The 22,202-nt window shown below is 39.1% G+C and overlaps 1 protein-coding gene across 3 annotated transcripts in view; it reads right to left on the bottom strand.

Annotated features, from left to right (window-relative positions):
- UNC13B (unc-13 homolog B) overlaps positions 1–22,202 on the bottom strand; it is a 224,825-nt gene that overhangs the window by 106,192 nt on the left and 96,431 nt on the right. For all 3 annotated transcript variants that reach the window (XM_079927681.1, XM_079927680.1, XM_079927679.1), the window contains exon 8: positions 813–1,047. In XM_079927681.1, coding sequence (XP_079783807.1) covers positions 813–1,047 — 235 coding nt within the window. The remainder of the gene's footprint in view (positions 1–812; positions 1,048–22,202) is intronic.

Below are 22,202 nucleotides of genomic sequence, written 5' to 3'. Positions count from 1 at the left end.
TAGAGAGAATGAGATAAAGTAAATGTAACAGAATGTTAATACAACTGGCAAGTCTAGGCAACATGAATATGTGTGTTCATTGTACTGTTTCTCTAAATTTTAAGTCTGATTTTTTTTAAAGTTGGGTGAAGAGTAGGGAGCATATATGTATGTATTTGCTTTTATACTCATAAATATATGATGATGGTCTACGGAAGGGTAATAAGAAACAAGGGTGGTAAGAGAACTAGGAGACAGGAAGGTGATGCAGTAGAGGAGGACAACAGGTGTGGGTGGAAAATTCTTTGCTGTATAGTATGTAGCACACCTTAATATATTTTTACATGTAAATGTTTTATGTATTTAAGAAATTAATAAAAAGGTTTTCTTTTTTTAAGTCCAGCAAAAGTACTGAATCTGCTATAGTGAGATCATATTGGTTTTCTTCTGAAGTTCCCAGGGAAATATTTAGGTAGGAAGAATTATCCAAGCATGTAACATCTGTGATTTTCTTTTTTTAATCTTGGTGAAAGGTGTATCAAAATCACTGGCTGGGCAGAGAGATGAGCAGGCTTTTTTCAGCCATCCACCGCAAGTGGGCCTGCCCTCACCTGATGATCATAAATAAAGTTCTTACTGATGGATATGCATAAATGTGAACATATGGAAGAGGAAAAAAAAAGACAGAATCTACATAAAATGGCTGCAGGTTGATCCACCATACTGCTATATTTCCTCTGTCACCTCAGGTTAAGGTACCCAAATCCTTGATGTCAGTTGCATCCTGGGACCTGCATACTAGGAAGAGAAAGTGCTTTGTTCCCAATACCCACCTGAGGGCCCGCCGTTCTGGATAATCGAGGTCATAACTTTGCACAGAGTCATTGCAAGAGTCCCGGGAACTGCCCTGAAGCAGCAGCTGCTGTGGCAATCGCGCAGGCACAGGGAATTGGTGCACAGAAGCATTGGGCTGGGAAGTCGTATGGTAAAGAGGTGGGATGCTATTGCTGGCCTCACTGCGATAGTCACTATCTCGGTCATCAACGGCACTATCAGGATCTTCAAAAGCTGTGGAATAAGCAGAGTCAGTCAAAGCACCCCAGCTTTACTTAGTTCTTCAGAATTTTCTTCTGCTTCTAACTGTTGTAGCCACAAGCCTGGACCTTGAGAACAAGAGCAAACTGAGCTGCACATGAGCCCAGTGACCTCAAGTCATGCAAAAAACTGTCTCAATATCCACAAGTCTCTCTCCTTATCGAATGAGATAAGACATTTGGTTTAATTTTAGTGCTGATTCTTAGAGGAGTTCCAAGTTGCATTTTCCCAATGCAGAATTCTCTGGAATTCTGCTTCTCTAAGCTATCATAACCCTAGTAAAAATCTGCTTTTAAATGTCTTAAATAGATTCTGCCCCTGTACTATTACCAAAATGGGGCAAAAGGGGGAGAAACAGTTTTTCCATCTCTTAGAAAAGAGAAATTTTTGTTTAAAGTTAGCATGGTGTTTTCAGACTCTAAAAACACATGGTTGAATCAAATAAGCAGGTCCACCATCGGAAGCTGGTCCAAGAAATCAGGAAGGTCAAAGCCAAGACTTAGAAGTCAAGTTAAAAGTTCTAGATGCAGCTGAGAACAGCAGCAGTCTTACTGTCTTGCTGCAACATTGGGTTTTTCTAATAATTTCTGTCGAGCACCCACACTCTGGGCTCAGAATTCCCATCCCAAGCCTGGGCTGAAGAAGAGGAAAACATGTGCACTGTCAATGGGGTCTTACTGACAATGCAGCCTAGTTTATCTAACAGCAGTGACTACAGTTTCATAGAATTATTTCTGCTTTTCAGGCCAGCACCTGACTAGCTACAGTTTTTTCTTGATGTTAGCTAAAATGACCACAGTTACAAATCCTGCTCCAAGCAAAAGTAAAAATATGCGATACTGTGCTTGGAAAAGGAATTCAACCTAATAGTGTGCTGTAGTTTATTTTATATAGAAGTCATTTCTGATACCATATCCATATGTGTATAATTAATAAGGTCCCATATGTTCTTTCTTGCCAAGTTTCTATTAGGCTCACAATAAGGAAAAGGAACATTCACCATCCAAAATGGAGATACTTTTAGCAGATGATGGACTCCTCATATTAGGAATTTTAAAAAAATCTTGGTAGCAATGTGGACAGTGGAAGCCTCCTAATGACCATAAATTAGGCTTTTACAAGTAGGAGATAAGAACATATACTGACACAGTGGAAACAGAAAAGAGTTAATGAACTAGAGAAAAAAATCCAGACAGAAATAATACAACCTGGGGACAAACGGAAGGTAATAGGGAAATGACCCCTTGGCTTCTACATCAGACAACTTGGTAGATAATCCCACTAAAAGAGACAGGGAACACACAACATGTGGGTTCCAGACAACACTTGGGGTTACAGCTGGGAGTAGGGGTAAGAAGATCTTACAAGCTTTTCCCACTTGAGTTTAAGGCAACATGTGAACATGAGAAAAGAAGAGAATGATCAGAACTCCAGGGGAAAAAATCAGTATGAGAAAGAGGCTAAGCTTCAAATGGTCAGGAACAATACCAATCAAACATAGGGGATGCAAAGCATTCTGATTACAAAGCACTCTGATCACACATTAGGAAAGAGAGACTTTGGAGGTACTGATTTTAGACCTTGATGCATTTGCTGTTCTGAAGACTAGAAAGGATCAAGGGACAAAAACCAGTATGCCATTCAGACTTAATTCTTTCTGAACTCATGGAAGGAGTAAGTGTGAAGAAGTCAGCGCTGGATTATTCATGCATACAGATGAGGGGGCAGAGGCAACAAAAGAGACAAAGCCAAAAGTCTATTTAAACTCTGGTAGGAGAATATGCTATTAGTTTATAATCTAGAGAACCAAGATTTAGTCTCCAAAGAAGCAGCAGTGATAGACAATCCTACTGCTTATGAGTCCAGAAGAGGGTAGCTCAGCCAGAGGTAGGAGCCCAGGATCCAGAGCCAGAAACTACCTGGATAGACCCTTAGTTTCTCACTGCATCTGACCTACTACTCCTTAATAATGCTCTGCTTTATTCTGTTAAGCTAAGGGGAGGAATATTCCAAAAATTCCTAAAGGCTGACACATTTCCACACTGAAGGAATAAAGGGCAAATACTAAGAAATAAAGTGTCAGGACTTCCCTGGTGGTGCAGTGGTTGAGAATACGCCTGCTAATGCAGCGGACATGGGTTTGAGCTCTGGTCCGGGAAGATCCCACATGCCTCGGAGCAACTAAGCCCGTGCACCACAACTACTGAGCCTGCGGTCTAGAGCCTGTGAGCCACAACTACTGAGCCTGTGTGCCACAACTGCTGAAGCCTGCACACCTAGAGCCCGTGCTCCACAACAAGAGAAGCCACCGCAATGAGGGGCCTGCGCACTGCAGCGAAGAAGCCCCCGCTTGCTGCAACTAGAGAAAGCCCACGTGCAGCAACGAAGACCCAACGCAGCCAAAAATAAATAAATAAAAATAAATAAATTTATTTTTAAAAAAAGAAACAAAGTGCCTGTGGAAAGAAGAGGCCAGCAGTAGAAGAAAAGAGAGTATGAAAAGTAGGAGGGGACAGGAAAAAGGAAATACGAGGAAGTAAGGTGAGACAAAGGACAGGAGCAGAAAAAGGGTAGGTCAAGGGCAACAGCCAGCTTTTCTCCCCCTATACCATCCCTAGTTTCCTCATAAAGTAAATCTCCTAGCACCACCAAAGTTGATTAGAAACTAAAGAGGCAAATTAAGGAAAAGCCTTGAATGAAAGAATTGTACTTTCAGTGTAGCAGCGACAGTCTGTTACTGGCTCTACACTCTACCCCACAGTAGTATTTCACCTAGAACAGAAAACTTCTGGCTTCACTGAGAAAGACAGACTGAGTACAGGTTTGGTTACTCAGCTTAAGGTGGACTTGTGAGCTAGTTTGAGGGCAAAATTTGAAAAGTCCCTTGAAATTAAAAGGCTGGGAAAATTTACTCATTCAAATATTTATTGAGTACCTATCAGTGAAGGCTAAACAACACAGAAGACTCAGCATATAGAGTCAGTCTAATAGCAGAGAGAAAATATGGATACAAATACAAGGATGTATCTATCATGAGAATAGTACTAACCAAGTGCTGTATGAGTTGACGGTCAGGTCATTTCCTGTTAGGGTGAACAAGGAAATCATTATGGAAGATATGACTCTGAAAGACTGGAGGGTTTTCAATAGGTGAAGATGGGGGGCGGGGGAATACCTTCTGGAATCTGGACAAAAGCAATGGCATGAGTAAAGGCCTGATGGTGGAAAGGCTATATATATTTTGGTAAAACATTTTGTAGCTCATTTAGCAGGTACATGAAAGGACATGGAAGGGAATGAGAGAAAATAAACCTGGAAGAGTAGGATCGGGAAAGTAATTTAATCTGGGGCAAACATGGGCCCCAGGCAGAAAGCAGGCACTCAAACAAAACAGAATGAAATACTGAACAACAAGGCTCTCTAGTATGTGGTGCTCCTGGATTAAGTCCCCATCTTTAAATCCAGAATACAGGGAGAATTTTCAGAGAAGGAAACAGAATTCAAACCTTTTTTTTCTTTTTTCATGGCTTACTTTTTTCTATTTGAAAACCTTAAGTTATCTGAGCTCTCTTAGGCTGCCTTTGAGTAGTTTCCTGGTGCAAATACCCAGGATTCAGATGACAGAAAGTACATGCCCCATAAGAAATTCTAGTGACAGGACAAAATTTGGCCTCTCTTAGTATCTATTGGATATCTAATCATTGGGACTCAGTCAACCCACCCACCTCCCCTGTCAGATAGGTAACACAGACAGTAATGTCAGCCTAGGGCTGTGAATCTTGTTGGAAAGAACTAGATGCCCACTCTCTAAGCTCAAAGTTGAACAAAGTTGGGCTTCAGCCTAGCTGGCCTGCTCCAAGGAAAGTCAAACCACGTCCTCAGCCTCTTGTTCACATCACAAAACCAATGACCCCTCCTAGGATGAACCTTCTCCTTCTAGTCACTGCACTCCTTAGCTAAGAGACCAAAGGAGAGAGTTTCCTCCAAAAGGTAGCTGACGGTACTACTTGGCTCTGGGGAAGAAAAATCAGGAGATCCTGTCAGGATTATAACTGAAACTTTGGTTTGAAATGAAACTTCTCTCTCTCTCTCTCTCTCTCTCACACACACACAAACACACACACACACCACACACACACACACACACACACACACACACACACACACAGTCTTCAGGAAACCAGCCTGAAAGGATATAACTTCCCACTGCAGGTAACTGTCTCCTGAGATTCAAGTAGGGGAAGAGGAGGGAATGGAATTATATATGCTTATATGCATGAATATCCAGCTTCATAGTCAGAGGGGGTATGTTAAAGGGTATGATCAAGAAAATTATAAGGTATTCAAATTCTTACGTACTCTGTTGGTCTCCCCAGCCCAAATAGGTCCAGTGACCTAAGAAAACCACAAGTGGTAGCAAAGAAGAAGAGTGATAGACAATTTTAGGACAAATTCAAAGAACATTTTCCATCCCACCAATTATTATATACCTTACCTTACTTGAGCCTACCCTACTTGTATTCCATTTATTTTTCATAACATGTAGAGGGCATATGCCTTCTACCAAGCAAAGTACTCTTGCTCTCTGCAATTCACTGTATAGAGAATAACAAAAAACTACTGCTTCCGGGGACTTCCCTGGCAGTCCAGTGGTTAAGACTCTGCACTTCCAATGCACGGGGCACGGGTTCGATCCCTGGTTTGGGGAACTAAGATTCCACATGGCATATAGTGCAGCCAAAAAATTAAAAAATAAATTATAAAAATAAAAACTACTGGGCTTCCCTGGTGGCGCAGTGGTTGGGAGTCCACCTGCCGATGCAGGGGATGCGGGTTCGTGCCCCGGTCTGGGAGGATCCCGCGTGCCGCGGAGCAGCTGGGCCCATGAGCCGTGGCCGCTGGGCCTGCGCGTCCGGAGCCTGTGCTTCGCAGTGGGAGAGGCCGCAGCGGTGAGAGGCCCGCGTACCGCAAAAACAAACAAACAAAAACAAACAAACAAACAAAAAAAAACCCTACTGCTTCCATACTCTTTTAAACCTCCTTCTGGCTGAGGTCTCTCTTAGAACAACATCACTGAGGAGCTAATATACTGTTCCATATTCAAAATGAGAAAAATTTAATCAGCTTCTAAGAAACCTTTCCTTATCTCTATGTTCACCAAACCTGAATCTACTGCAATATATCTATGAGAAGCTCAGACCTGGTTACAGTGGGAAAGTGAGTGATTCCCTTACCCAAGAGTGATGACATCCAATTTTGCTGCTCTCTATTGAAAGTTAAAAGGCCAAAGAATGGGCTTCCCTGGTGGCGCAGTGGTTAAGATTCCGCCTGCTAATGCAGGAAACACACGTTCGAGCCCTGGTCCGGTAAGATCCCACATGCCACGGAGCAACTAAGCCTATGCACCACAACTATTGAGCCTGCGCTCTAGAGCCCGTGAGCCACAACTACTGAAGCCCACACACCTAGAGGCCGTGCTCCGCAACAAGAGAAACCACTGCAATGAGAAGCCCGCGCACCACAAGTAAGAGTAGCCCCTGCTCTCTGCAACCAGAGAAATCTTGTGCACAGCAACAAAGACCCAATGCAGCCAAAAATTAATTAATTAAAGCATCAAAAAATTAAATTAAATTTAAAAATTAAAAAAAAAAAGCCAGCGGGCTTCCCTGGTGGCGCAGTGGTTGAGAGTCTGCCTGCTAATGCAGGGAACACGGGTTCGAGTCCTGGTCTGGGAGGATCCCTCATGCCGCGGAGCAACTGGGCCCATGAGCCACAACTACTGAGCCTGTGCGTCTGGAGCCTGTGCTCCGCAACAAGAGAGGCCGCGATACTGAGAGGTTCGCGCAACGCGATGAAGAGTGGCCCCCGCTTGCCACAACTAGAGATAGCCCTCGCACAGAAACGAAGACCCAGCACAGCAAAAATAAATTAATTAATAAACTCCTACCCCCAACATCTTCTTAAAAAAAAAAAAAAAAAAAAAAAAAGCCAGGGCTTCCCTGGTGGCGCAGTTGTTGAGAGTCCGCCTGCCGATGCAGGGGACACGGGTTCGTGCCCTAGTCTGGGAAGATCCCATATGCCACAGAGTGGCTAGGCCCGTGAGCCATGGCCGCTGAGCCTGCGCGTCCGGAGCCTGTGCTCCGCAACGGGAGAGGCCACAACAGTGAGAGGCCCGCGTACCACAAAAAAAAAAAAAAAAAAAAGCCAAAGAATGGTATTAATCTCTAGTCTTCCAATATGTAATAAAACACTGTAGCGGGGACTTCCCTGGTGGCGCAGTGGTTAAGAATCCGCCTGCCAATGCCCCAGATACGGGTTCGAGCCCTGGTCCGGGAAGATCCCACATGTCGTGGAGCAACTAAGCCCATGCGCCACAACTACTGAGCTTGTGCTCTAGAGCCCGCAAGCCACAACTACTGAAGCTTGCGCACCTAGAGCCTGTGCTCTGCAACAAGAGAAGCCACCGCAATGAGAAGCCAGCACACCATAACAAAGAATAGCCCCTGCTCAATGCAACTAGAGAAAGCCCACATGCAGCAAAGAAGACACAATGCAGCCAAAAAAACAAACAAACAAAAAACCACTGTAGCCTATTGGGCGCGCAGAGATAGCCACTTTTTTCTGAATTGCCTATAAGTTTTTTAATAAAATCCATTAAAACACAGAGGCTTTGACAGAAGAAAACTGAAAACAATTCCTACTCATTTTTCAAGATTAAAAAATTCAATATTAATTAAATTTAAATCCTATCCCACAGCTGAACTGAATTTGAGGCAACTAAGGTGACAAGGAAATCACTAAAAATGGGCCTTTATCCCAAGAAACAAGGAATAATGTGGCTTCATAGTTAAGAATATGGATACAGAAATCAAAGCTAAATTCTTCTGGCTCTGCCATGTACTAGCTATAAGATCTTGAAAAGGTTATTATAGATGTTTCCTCATCTGTAATTTGAGAATGATAATAATATGAGTCTCATTGGTTTCTGTAAGGATTACAAGAGAAAATCCATGTAAAGTACTTAGCACAGGTCCCCAGAAAAGAGTAAGCAATTTGCATTTCTTGTTGTTTTGTCATGTTGCCAGATTTTTGCTTGCCTTATAGGTTCCTAACAAATAGGTAGCAGGAAGATCAGCACACTCCAACAGTTGTAATGCCAGCTGAAGGATCAACAACGTCTGGGTTAAAAAGTCCTCAGAGTTCTGAGGGTGCAGCTACCTTAATTAAATGTTTGCCCTAAGACGCAAAACTCTGGAAGCACTGAATGATTCCAACACAGGCTGGTTTCACTACCTGAGTTAACTCCCAATCCTGGGGAAATGGGATTACAAATCAGTCACAGGCTGTGTAACTACACAGGGAGAGTTTTCTTCCTATGTACTCACCTTTTTCCTACCACCTATATCTCTTTCTTCTCATGTTAGTTTAGTGTGCAATTTTTAAATTTTTAATAATTTATTTAACTTTCTAACCATGGAGTGGAGGATAAAAATTCTCCTAGGCTATAGTGCAGTTGCCATAGCAAACATTAGAGGGTAATTACCTTGTTTCTTTTTAAAAGAAAACTGAAAAATAATCACATAGAACTTCAAAATACACCTATCAAGCTAGATGGCTTCAGGCAAGTGACAATGCTGCGTCTCACTGAAACTCTGGGCCCAAAGAGTGCTCTCTTTGCATTACACAGCCTCATTCTTGAACACCCAACAGCACTGCATAGCAGTTTCTTGTACATAGTAGGTGTTCAATAAATATCTCTTGTATGAATAAATCAAACGAATAATCTGATCCCATCTACTGGGTCCATCCCTAAACCATGAAAATAACAACAGTTATGCTCTCTGACTAACTAGTTCCCTATTCCCACTTCAGCCTGGTACCATTGTAAGAGAAATAACACCAGTTTAATTAGGCCAAGTTTCCTTCCTCACCCCAAAAAAGCACTAAAACATATCAGTAGTCAGTAGAACAATTACTGTGGATAGTTAGGTTTTGCTAGGCATAAGAACCAAGAAAAGGAGGGCGGAAATGTTCCAGGAAAAGAAATTATACATTCAAAGGCCCATTCAGTGAACTGAAAATAGTTCCAGCGTTACCTTAATGAGAAGCTGAAGGGTTATGGAAGAACCTGATCAAAGTGAGTCTTAAGTACATGTATGTTTAGAAATTTAGTAATGTTAGGAGTTTGTAATTATCTGGAGGATAATACAGAGCTCTCACAGCTTTTAAGCAGGGGAGAGACAGGATCAGATTTGTCATTTTAGAAAGAGAATGGTGGTACAGTGTGGCCACTGGTTGGTACAGTAGGTAGACTGAAGACGTGTCAGGGAGGCTAGTAAGAGGCTATTGCACTGACCTAATGATGGCTTGAACTAAGGAAGTAGCAGAGGGAGCAGAGAAAAGTAGATACATTCATAAGATACGTCGGAGGTAAAGTCAATACGGTTTGATAAGTAACTGAATGTGGAAAGTGAGGAAAATAAAGCCTAGATAATATTGCCCAGGTTTTTAGCTTGAGCTACTGGGTGGATATGACATCATTCATTAAAGGAAATACAAAAGAGGGGAAGGTTCAAAGCGGTGATGATGAATTTAATGTTAGATGTATTTATCGGCTTTGTGGTAACTATGAGACATCTCAAATGACTATGTCTGGTAGACAGCTGGATATATGAGAAAAGAGATGTGGAGCAGAAGACTTGGATGTTTTCAGAACACAAGCTCCCATGAGGACAGGAATTTTTCTTCTTTGTTCCTTGCTATATCCTTAGTGCCTAAACAGTGCCTGGTACAAAGCAGAATCTCAACAAATATTTGTAACTGAATAGATAAAAATTAAATAAAAACAATGAGGTAGAGAGTATAGGATAAGAAAAAGACTGTGTATAGGAGAAGGGGGGAAGCTATAGAACAGCCACATTTAAAAAGCAGACAGACCAAAAAAAAAAAGAACTGACAATATAGTGTTGGAGAGGCTATGGAGCATCTAGAAATCTCATACGTGGCTGGCAAGAATGCAAAGTGGTAGGCCTCTTTGGAAAATAATCTGGGCATTTCTTATGAAGTTATACACACACCATACAATCCAGCAATCCCCTTCCTATATATTTACCCAAGAGAAATAAAAACATGTTCATACAAAATCCTATATACAAATGTTTACAGTTGCTTAATTCATATTCACTAAAAATTGGAAACAGAAGTATCCTTCAGCTGATGAATAGGTAAACAAACCATGGTACATCCATACAGTAGAGTACTACTCAGGAATAAAAAGGAATAAACTAGTGACACACGTAGATGAGTCCCAAATGCATTATGATAAGTGAAACAAGCCAGGCTCAAAGCTACATATTATATAATTCCACTTATATGACTTTCTGGAAAAGGCAAAACTTAGGGACAGAAAACAGATTAGTGGTTGTCACAGGCCAAGAATGGGAGAAGTTGACTACAAAGGGTTTAAGGGAATTTTTAGGGTTGATGGAGCTGCTCTATATCTTGAGTGTGGTTACAGTTACATGACTGTATGTGTTTGACAAAATTCATAGGACTGTACACTAAAAGGGAGAATTTTACTATATGTAAATTATACATTAATAAATCTGACTTTTAAAAAAAGAAAGAGTCCACAAAGGAGTCTGCAAAGAAGCTGGAGAGGAAGAAAACCATGGCATTGTGGTCCCTGGAGTCAGGAAAACAAGGTTTCAAGGAAGGAGTGAGTGGTTAACAAGTAGCAGTGCTACAGAGCAGTCAAAATAAAACTGAGAAAGTCCTACTGAATTTAGAAACAAAAAAGTTACGCGTCATTTTTATGACGAATTTTAATGAATGAAAGCTAGAGCACAGTCTGTTCAGAAGCAAATGGAAGGAAGCACACGCAGTGGAAAATGGAGACATCAAGACATTCTACAATTCATGCAGTAAAATGTTCAACGTAAGCAAGGTGGAGGGTATTACTTATCACAGGACATCAAAAAGGTAGTAAGCAGAGAAAAGATACTGGCCAAACGAGCTGCAGAAAAACCTCCAAGTACATTAAGAGCGTATTAGAAAACCAGTAACATTCTCAAACTGGGCATTCACACATATCAAATGAGTGTCAAACTGGAAATTTTAATGAACAGGCTAATGTTTCCTACCTCCCTGGAGCTTCAAACCTCTTCAAGCTCACATACTTAACAAATGAATAACCAATTACCCTCTAGCTCAGTGTCACCTTATGCTAAGAGAAAGGCTGTCTAGAAAACTAGAGCCTCTACTGGCAATGACATTTTATTTACAATGTTATGAGCTCTCTTCAGATATATTAGCATACCAAGTATACGACAAGTCCAAAACCAAGGAACTCTGGATACTTCAAAACTATTCCTAAAATTCCTCTCTACTTTATCTCCCGTGTCCAATCTGTCAACAAGCTTAGTAATTAAGTCTATTTAAGTCTCCTTCCTACTGTCCCTTCCTCATAGGTTTTACTCTCCTTATCAAAGAACTTATTACCTCATGCCTGAATTATTACAGATTTTTGATTGGACTTAAGACCTTCTAATCTCTGTCCCATTCAATCTACTTAGCAGACTGCAACAAGACGAATTTTCCTAAATCCAGCTTCTAATCACATCATTACCCTTTTAACAACTTACAATTCTTTATAAAGGAGTATATTTATCTCCCTGGCTTTCAAACCCCTCTATAATCTGATACCAAATAAATATCAAAGCTCACTGTTAACCAGTCCCGCAAAACAAAGTTTCTGTTATGACAAACAGATTGTCATAGTTCCTATGCTTGCCATACTCAGGAGATGGAGAGATGAATAAGCCCAATTTCTCCTATCTGTCCCCCAACTTCTGAAGCTGGAATATCCTTCACTTCTATTCCTTCTTGGTGTAATGGAAATGGTTTGAGCTTTGGAACCAAATAAACCTAAATTCAAAGCCATCTCTTACTAGCTGTGTAACCTTAGACTGGTTAACTTCTCTACACTTCTCTTCATCATTTATAAAGAGTGAAGAGTAATACCACTTACCTCTCAGGTTTGCATAAGCATTGAAAAATCACAGCATTTAATTACCATGTTCTAGACAAATGGTAATTACTCAATAAATATTCCCTATCCTCCCTTATATAACTGGAATTCATTCATAAGTTCCACTTAAACAACTCTCCTTAAACAATGAGCAACGACTCTAGTACAGTGTCTCTATTAACAATCAAAATAAGAACCGTCCGTCTCTTTCTTAAAAGCTAAACATACACCAACCCATATGATCCAGCCGTTCCACTCCTAGGTATTTAACCAAGAGAAGTGAAAACACACGATCATGTGAATGTTCATATTAATTATAATAACTGGAAAAAACCCAAATGCCTATCAACAAGTGAATGGATAAACAAAACGTGGTATACCCATATAATAGAACACTACTCAATAAAAAGAAACAAATTACTGATACACTCAACAAAATGGAAGAATCTCAAATCCTTCTGCTGAGTGAAGGAAGCTAGACACAAAGGACTGCATGGTGTATGTTTCTATTTTATATAAAACTCTAGGAAACCAAATTTAATCTATAGTGATAGAAAGCCTATCAGTGGTTGCCTGAAGCCAGGGGTTGGGAGAAGGATGAATGCAAAGAGCATAAGGAAATGTTTAGAGGTAATGGAAATGTTCTGTATTTTGATCATGGTGGTAGTTTCACTGGTATATACATCTATCAAAACCAATCAAAATGTACACTTCAAATGGGTGAATCTTTTGCATGTATATTATATCTCAACAAAGTTGATTTTTTAAAAACACCTGCCTTAGAATTTGATTCATTTTATTGCTTGCCTTAGTCCTATGCATCCCATCCCTAGCCTAGGTTGTAAGTTCCCTGAGTGGAAGATCCAATCTTATACTCCCTTTTGGTCCTTCCAATGCTCGGCACAGAAATCCTATACTTGAAGAAGTTAACAACTGAATAAAAGCAGGTTCTTCTTAATCTTAGAAAGCAGTGTCTTTAAATTTTAAGAAGAATTACTTGAGCCTCTTGTTTAAAATGTAGATTCCTAGACCATACTCCCATAGATTCTAATTCAAAATGCCTGGAGTGGCTTGGGCATCTACATTTGTTGTTGTTGTATCTGCCTTTTCAATAAGCAACTAATGCCAAATGATTCTTGAATTACATTTTGAAAAACACAGCTACAGGATTTGCTATATGAAAAAAACCAGTCTCTCAAACAGAAGCACAGTGCTCCTGCGCTGATGGAAGGAGACAGCCAGATGAGCTATCCTACTGAGCTTGGAGACCAGCTCACTGCGATCATACAGGGAAATGAAACAATTCTAGCAGGTCCAGGATCCGATTAAAAATGAATCCTCTTTCCAGTAAGGCAAAGGTTCTGCACTTATCCCTGTTGACTAGGCTACAGCAACACAGGCTTCTGCCTATTTCATCCTGTTTCTAGTGGAAAACGTAAGAAATCAGAAATAGTCACATTAAAAAAATAAGGTCCATAAGTATCAAACAAAACACCCCCAAACAACTATTACACCACCAATTAATAGTCCAGTGATGGTCAATTTTTCTATGACAATGAAATGACAGGAGATTTGAGCCCTAGACTTGAAGTGAACAGCCATCTGTCTAGAATAGCAGTGACAGGACTCACCTATCAATTACTAAATTGTAGTAATTACCAGGTAGCTCACAAAGGACAATAAAGTCAAACATTAGAAATTATTCCCTTCCTTTTTCGAGACAGTAGATTTCTTTCCATGGAAAACAGTAAAGAACCTATAATTAAGAAAAGTACTTCAAACCTGACATAGGGGAATAACAAAAAGAAACTATTGACCAAACTTCCTTGTGAATATAGATACAAAAATCCAAAATAAAATAGAAGCAAATCAAACATAGCATTACATCAAAAGAATGCTTTAAAAAAATACTTTTACCATAATCAAGTAAATTAAAGGAAGGCAAAATGATTTATTAATAGAAATTGATTAATGCATTCATCGCTGTTTGTAAGTCAAAGGAAAATACCCATGAATAACTAGGCAAGTACTATTAAGGCATTTTGAAATGTTCAACATCAATTCATTTTTAATATGAAAGCTCTACTGAGGTATAAAATGCAGAAAAGTACACAAATGATAAGCGTACTGCTCAAAGAATATGTGAACACACTCAAGTAACCAGCACGCAGATCAAGAAACAGTATTACAGCACCCCCAGCAGACCTCTTGCTACCCTTTTTCAGCCAACTTGTTATTTCCCTCACTTCCTCCAAGTCTTTACTCAAAAGTCATCTCACTGTAGCTTGTATACTAACCACCTTATTTAAAATTATAATTCAATTTCAGTTCTAGCATTCCCAATTGCTTTTCACCATCTACTCTTTTATTGGTCCACTCTCTTAACATCCTGTATAATTATTATGTTTATTGTCTACCTCCTGCCACCCAGGATCTTTGTCTTTTTGCTTCCTGATATATCCTAGGCACCTAAAACAAAAGCTGGAATGTGCCCAAAATTCTCTGTAGAAGAAAAGGACTCAGCGATACAGGGACACGGGGAGGGGAGGGTGAAAGGGCAGTATGGCTGGATGTGAGAAAAGGAGTATCAACACCAGGAATATAAACAGGTACAATCTTTCTAGTGTATAATTTGGCAATATCTAACAAAATTTTAAATGTGCATATTCCTTAACTCAGTAATTCCACTTAACAGAAATGCATTAATTCAACTAATTTTACTGAGCAAAGTTACTGGGGATACACAGATAAGCATTTTCCCTACTCATGAAATTTATGGTCTAGAGAAGAAAATAAATATTAATCAAATAATCATACATACCGAGTAAGTGATGTAGGAAAGGTAAATACATAGAGGTACTAAAAGAATATATAATATGGGAGGGGGGATCCATTTGCACATTTACAAAATCGAGGAAGTTATTATCATAAAGTCGGAATAGTAGTTATTTTTACAGAGGAGGAGACTGTGATTGGGAAAAGGCATGTGGAGGGCTTTCTGGGGTGCCTGGCAAAGGTCTATTTTTTGCCTTATATTAACTCATTAAAATAAACATTTGTTTTATGAGGTTTATATATATATATATATATTCATTCTACAATTAGATTTTTTTAATGCATCAAGCAAACTGCTCACATCACTACAACCACCACCATCTGGTTGCTTCATTCTCCTGCATAAAGCCTTCAAAGGTTCCCCATTGTCTTCAAGATAAAATACAAACAGCTTGCTTCCGCACTCAAACCCTTCCTGACATGAGCACTCTGTGCCTCTCTAGCCTCATCTCTAACCCCTTCCCCACTCTTATCTCCTGCCTTCAAGCCACCCAGAATTTAACATACTTAAGTTATGCTTTTTCATCTTAGTGTCCTAGTACCATGAACTCTTTTCTCCTTTCCTTGACTGACTCTGACTCACCTTTTAAAGCTCAGTTTATTTTGGAGTTTTGCAGGGAGGGGAGAATGGATAGGTAGAGCACAGGAGAATTCTAGGTTAATGAAACTATTCTATATGATACTATCGGGGTGGATATGTGTCATTATGTATTCCTCAAAATCCATACAATATGTAGGGATGTAATGCACAACATGATAAATATAATTAACACCACTCTATGTTATATATGAAAGCTGTTAAGAGTAAATCCTAAGTTCTCGTCACAAAAATTTTTTTCTTTTATTTTGTATTTATACAAAATGATGGACATTCACGAAACTTATTGTGATAATCATTTCAGGATGTATGTAAGTCAAATCATTACACTATACACCTTAAACTTATACAGTGTTGTATGTCAATTATATCTTAATAAAACTGGAAGAAAAAAAGAGAAAAACCCCATAGAATGTATAACACAAAGAGTGAACCATAATGAAACATATGGACTTTGATTTTAAACTTTTTTTTTCAATTTAGATATCATTTTCTCTAGGAAGCTATTCCTAACCATCCCAAATTTGGATTAAGTTTTCTTCCTCTATACTCCTCTACCATTTACTTATCACATGGTACTAGCTACATGTTTCTTCCTCTCTGGACTTGAGCTCCTTAAGATCAAGGACTTTTAATCTCTATACCCCCAGTGCCTAGCATGATTCTTGGCATGAGGAAGAAGTGTCCAATAACTGTTTGTGTAATGAACAAGTCTATCAATTGTTCATGTCTATCATAATTCTGTCAATCATATTTTATCAATCAAATTCATTTCTTACCACTTTGTACCAATAAAATCTATAATAAGAAGCCATAAGATGACCATGCTTTTATGGGAATAACAGTCACTCATATATCTATCTAACTATCTATATATATATATACACACAACACACACTATGCCCAGATTAGGTACTTAAATGTTGTAATCAAATAAAACTTTGATACATTAACCTGACATTTTTAACATGCATAATTGTGTAACATAGTAATTGAACAGAAATGATAATGAGTTGATGTAATGACTGCAATTAGCCACATCAAATTCTTTCTGGAAGATGGCAGGATAGAAGTAAATAAATAAGTGAGTCAGAAGACTACAATTAAGATTATTTTTAACAGCCAAACCATATTGTTATAGTCTCTCTTTTCTCTGTTAGTTTGCCAGCACCTATAATTAGCATCAGTATCAACTGCTCCCACCAATACCACATGTACAATGTATAACTCATCACCCACTCCTACTGACAGAAGTCCTAGACCCACTGCATTGCCCTACTACTAAAATAAGACTCCCTACACTCTAAGGAGGCCGTAACTAGTATATTTTCCTGTCTGAGAGTCCGAGTCCTGGACGAAACATACCAGAAGATATGGATTACTACTTTACTCCCACTACCCAGGAAAGAGTAGTTCCAGCCAGGAAGAGGTTCCTTGGCCAGGAGTGAGAGAGTGGAGTGGATTACCTTTTGAATTCTCCTTTCATACTTTTCATTTATCCTACTATGAATATCTTTCTTTTCAACCGGTACATTCTGATTAGCTTCTTCAAAAGTCATTTCTAAACTCATCTCCCTGGAAAGCCTTCCTGAACAAACTACATGCCATTCTTAACCATTTGCTTCTTTGCCTCCTTAACACTTCCCTCTCTATTTCCAAGGTATTACTACTGAAAACAAACTGAAAGGAATTGTCCAAAATTTTAAAATATAAGCAGAAACACAAGTTGATAAACCAGAGAAGGAAATTTGAACAGGACACCAAACAAAGAGGAGGGCCCAGTTATCAAGAGACAAAATAGGAAGTCAGGAAATAAAAGGCCCAAGACGGTAGAGGAAGAAAAGACAGGCTAAGCAGGCAAGCAGGAAGAAGATTCTGAGTGAATCGCGGCACAGGAACAGTTGCTTGTGGCTCTCTGCAACAAGATTAGTAGGAAGGCTGGTTATAACTAAAGGCCAAGGAGGAGAAAGCACTCTCATACTTTGCTAGTGGCGGTGAAAATAGTACAGCTTCTAGAGAGGACAATTTTGTAGTATCTTCCAAAATGTTAAATGCATTGTTAAATGTAAAATGCTTTGACCCAGTAATCTCACTACTAGCTATTCATCCAATATGTATACATGTATGAAATCATATATGTGAAATGAGATCAACTGCAAGCACTGTACCAGCATATATTGGAAGCAACTTAAATGTCTGTTAATAGCAATTCCAATCCTAAGTATATACCCAATAGAATTGAAAACAGGCATTCAAACAAATACTTGCACATAATTATTCACAGCAGCACTATTCACAATATCCAAAAGTTGGGGTAAAAAACAAATGTCCATCCACTATGAATGGAAAAACAAAAGGTGGTATATCCATACAATGGAATATTCAGTCATTAAAGGAATAAAGAACTGATATGTGTTACAATCTGGAAGAATCTTAAAAACATGTTAACTGAAGAAGCCAATCACAAAAGGTCATGTACTTACGATTCCATTTACATAAAATATCCAGAATAGGTAAATCCATAGAGACAGAAAGTAGATTAGTGATTGCCCAGGACATGGCATTAAGCAGGAACAAGGAGTGACTGCTTAAAGCCCACAGGGCTCCTTTAGGGGTGATGAAAACGTTTTGGATTCACATAGAGGTGAGAGCCCCACAGCGTTGAGAATGTACTAAATGTCACTGAATTATACACTTTAAAATGGTTAATATTATGTGAATGAATTTCATCTTGATTTCTAAAATGTCCATGTTAATAGGGACTGGATCCCTACACGTAGTATATATCATACATTGTTAAGTGAAAAAAAGCAAGGCATGTAACACGGTGCAAAGCATACTACCATTTGTGAGGGTGGTAAGTATATGTATATACTTACGTATATATACAGTAAATGGCAATAGTGGTTGCTTCCGGGCAGAAACTGAATGGCTAAAGGATAGGGCAGTGAAAAAAAACTGTGCCTCATAGCATGCACTGTATCTTTTGATATAAAAATGAACCTTATGCATGTGGTTCTTTGGGAAAAAAAATAATAAAGTGGGACAGGAGGAATTAGCCCTAGGTTTGAGGTAATCAAGAATCAGTTCTCTAGGGAACACCAGAATGATTAGGATGCTTTAACAAGAGCCAGAATAGGAGACTCAGATAAAAGTGGTAAATAGTGGAAGAAAAATGACGAAGAATGAATATGCGTTAGACCTCTGTCTTCTGGGATCTGAGAAATGAGAAGGGGTAAAGAGGAAAGTGATGAGGTGGGAGAATCTGCAGGATAGAGGCCAGCTGGCCATGCAATCCTACTTTCCTTCAGGGCATGTAGTCCTTGATAAATAAGTGAAAGTAATCAGTGACATAAGGCTTGCTCTTCTGCTTCCACTGTTCACAGAAATAGGTCTTTAGTCATAGCCACAAAAAGTTTAAGTGGCACAAAACTTTCAATCCTACAGCAGATTTAAAAGGAGAGAGGACGCTATGTGACAAGGACACTAGGTATCTGAAATAAAAGAAAAGGCTCCCAAAAGAGTGAATCTGCCAAACTGGGCCAGCTGTGAATATCTTCACTCTTTGAAGAAAACTGTGTACAGCAGAGGGACTCAGTTCCTTCTGCAGATTAGCAAGTACAACTTTGACATCACTCTACTCCCTCCAAGCCAACATGCTCAGCATATAATTTGGCATTTTTAAAATCCTTTCCCCATACTTTTCATTTATCCTACTACGAACAAGCTTTCCTTTCAATCAGTACATCTCAATTAGCTCCTTAAAAGTCATCTCTAAACTCATCTCCTTGGAAAGCCTTTTTGAACACACTTATGCCATTCTTTACTATTTGCTTATTCCGTGCCACCTCAGCACTATACTCTCTCTTTCCAGGTTATTACTGGTCATTAGTTAAATAACACTCAAGGTCATTAGTTAAATAACACTCAAGGTGCTACATTTGTGTATTTGTCCTCTTCTCACCTGTGTCTAGTTTATAAGCCAGGTCTCCCAACTTTCCCCCCCTCCCATTAATTCTTCCTTGGACCCCACAAATATACTCTCTGGTCTATGTATCTACTCAGTAAGAACAAGAATACTCCAAGAAAATAGAGGAACCTTTAGGAAGGAAGAAACAAAAAGATGTGATGGATAAACTTGTACTTAGGAGCTTTGGACTTCTTTTCTGTAAAGCTTATCTGGAGTCTCAAAGCTTTACAAGAGAAATTAAGGAAAATATGACAATTCTTTTTCTGTCTGGCATCTGCTAAAAAGTCTTCATTTCTACTAAGGATAAACATGAGCACCCTCATGCTTATAAATTACCTTACAATATAGCTGACAAAGCTTTAGCTATTGTCGACCTCACATCTCAGTTACCAGAATATGAGTGTAGCAGCCTTAAATACAGAAGGATCCCAGGAATCTACAAGCTCTGGAGAAAATAAATTTCCAACCCTCCAAAAAAAGAATGCTATCATCCAGCAAATACTACAAATTACACTCTTTTTCAATAATAACTGTTTTCCTTTTTTTCCCCCAGAAAGGCCAAATTGTTTTTCCCTAAAATCCAGGGAGGATGAAGTCTCTCAGACACAAACAACCAGGCTTCATTCCCTGGTATCTAACACATCAGAGAGTGAGACTAATAGCTGTGCAGATTCCAAAAGAAACAGAAGACCATGTCCCTACCTCCTGCAATTCACCAGACTTGTGGAGAAAAAAAAATCCTGTCACTCGGGGAGCAATGGAAAGTCTAAGAAAGTTTAGAGTACATTACTAAACTCTATTGGAAAATAATGGGTGATGGGCTCATGGGTAGTAGTTCCATTATTATTGTCCAAAACTTATATATATTACATGTATTCTTTCACATATTCAAATAATGCATAATTAAAATTTTAATTTAAAAAAATTAAAATGTTGGAAGAGTACACACTAAACTGTGAAAAGTAGTTATCTCATAGTAGATTGGACAGGGGGTATTACAGAGAATTTTTTCATTTTCTCTATTATACATTTATGAATCATTTTAAGATTTTTGTAGTGAAAATGTGTTTCTCTTTTTTTAAGTTTAAAATAAAAGGCACTGATTTAGTATGCTGGAAAAAAATTCTTCACAACACCATGCGAAGTGACTACCAAGAATTCAAACTCTGTGAGGAAACTAACACATTCTATGAAAATAAACTGCAGGAAGTTCTTAACCCAGTAACAAATGTGTGAAAGTCATTCTAGGAGGGTGAATGAGGACAGAGGAAATATTCCTATTGTATTCAAGGCAAGGATTTCAGGGAAACAGACTTTTGCCCTGGAAAGCAACCCAGAAGGTAAGCCATCTACTTCCCTATGGTTTCAATAAATTCTTAAAACATAGTAAGAATCCAAAAGGGTCACTGATCAAGAAGTATTCAAATCTCAAATATAGTCAGCTATGAAAATTTTATTGTAGTAAATGGTACGCAAGACCAATTCAAAGGATGGAAAGAATAATCAAAAGATATCTCTCATGTATATATGTATGTTTAGACAAGTGTAAAACCTCTCAAATGACTCATAAGAAACTGCTAATGATGACTGTGAGGAGAGGGTTCAAACGGCTGGGTACGGGAATGGGAGGGACACCTTTTTCTGTATTCCTTTTAACATTAAAATTTTTGGTACCAGTATACATACTATCTATTCAATGAATGAATTAATTTTAAAATAAAAAGGCAGGGACTTCCCTGGTGGCACAGTGGTTAAGAATCCACTTGACAATACAGGAGACAGGGTTTGATCCCACATGCCACGGAGCAACTAAGCCCACGTGCCACAACTACTGAGCCTGCACTCTAGAGCCCGCAAGCCACAGCTGCTGAAGCCCGCGCACCTAGAGCCCGCACTCTGCAACAAGAGAAGCCACCGTGGCATGTACATATATACACTACCAAATGTAAAACCGACAGCTAGTGGGAAGCAGCTGCATAGCACAGGGAGATCAGCTCAGGGCTTTGTGACCACCTAGAGGGGTGGGATAGGGAAGGTGGGAGGGAGGGAGACGCAAGAGAGAAGGGATATGGGGATATATGTATAGCTGATTCACTTTGTTATAAAGCAGAAACTAACACACCATTGTTAAGCAATTATACTCCAATAAAGATGTTTAAAATAATTTTAAAAATTTAAAAAAAAAAGAGAAGCCGCCGCAATGAGAAGCCTGCGCACCTCAAGGAAAAGTAGCCCCTGCATGCCACAACTAGAGAAAGCCCACGCAGAGCAACAAAGACCCAACACAGACAAAAAATGAATTTTAATTAATTAATTAATTAATTAAAAAATAAAAAGGCAGTAGCCAATGTGTTTCTGAACAGCAAAATATTGGGCTGGCCAAAAACTCCTTTGGTTTATAAGTAAAAATAAAAGATAAAGTTTTCATTTTCACAAAGAACTTTATTGAACAACATATTCACCCTTTTATTCCACTACCTTCTGCCATTTTTCAGGCAACTTATAATTCCATCTTCCCAAAACTTTTTATCTTTTTGAGCAAAGAGCTGTTCTAGGTGCCTTTTACAATCTTCCAGGAAATTGAAATTTTTTCCATTAAGAGAATTTTGTAAAGACTGAAGTAAATGGAAATCCAAAGGTGCAATGTCTGGTGAATATGGTGGATGAATCAGAAATTCCCAGCCAAGCTGTAACAG

This window comes from Stenella coeruleoalba (assembly GCF_951394435.1).
Source record: "Stenella coeruleoalba genome assembly, chromosome: 7".
In the NCBI taxonomy this organism is placed as follows: domain Eukaryota; kingdom Metazoa; phylum Chordata; class Mammalia; order Artiodactyla; family Delphinidae; genus Stenella; species Stenella coeruleoalba.
Note: the sequence above shows the minus strand (reverse complement) of the source record. Positions and strands in the feature narration are given on the sequence as shown.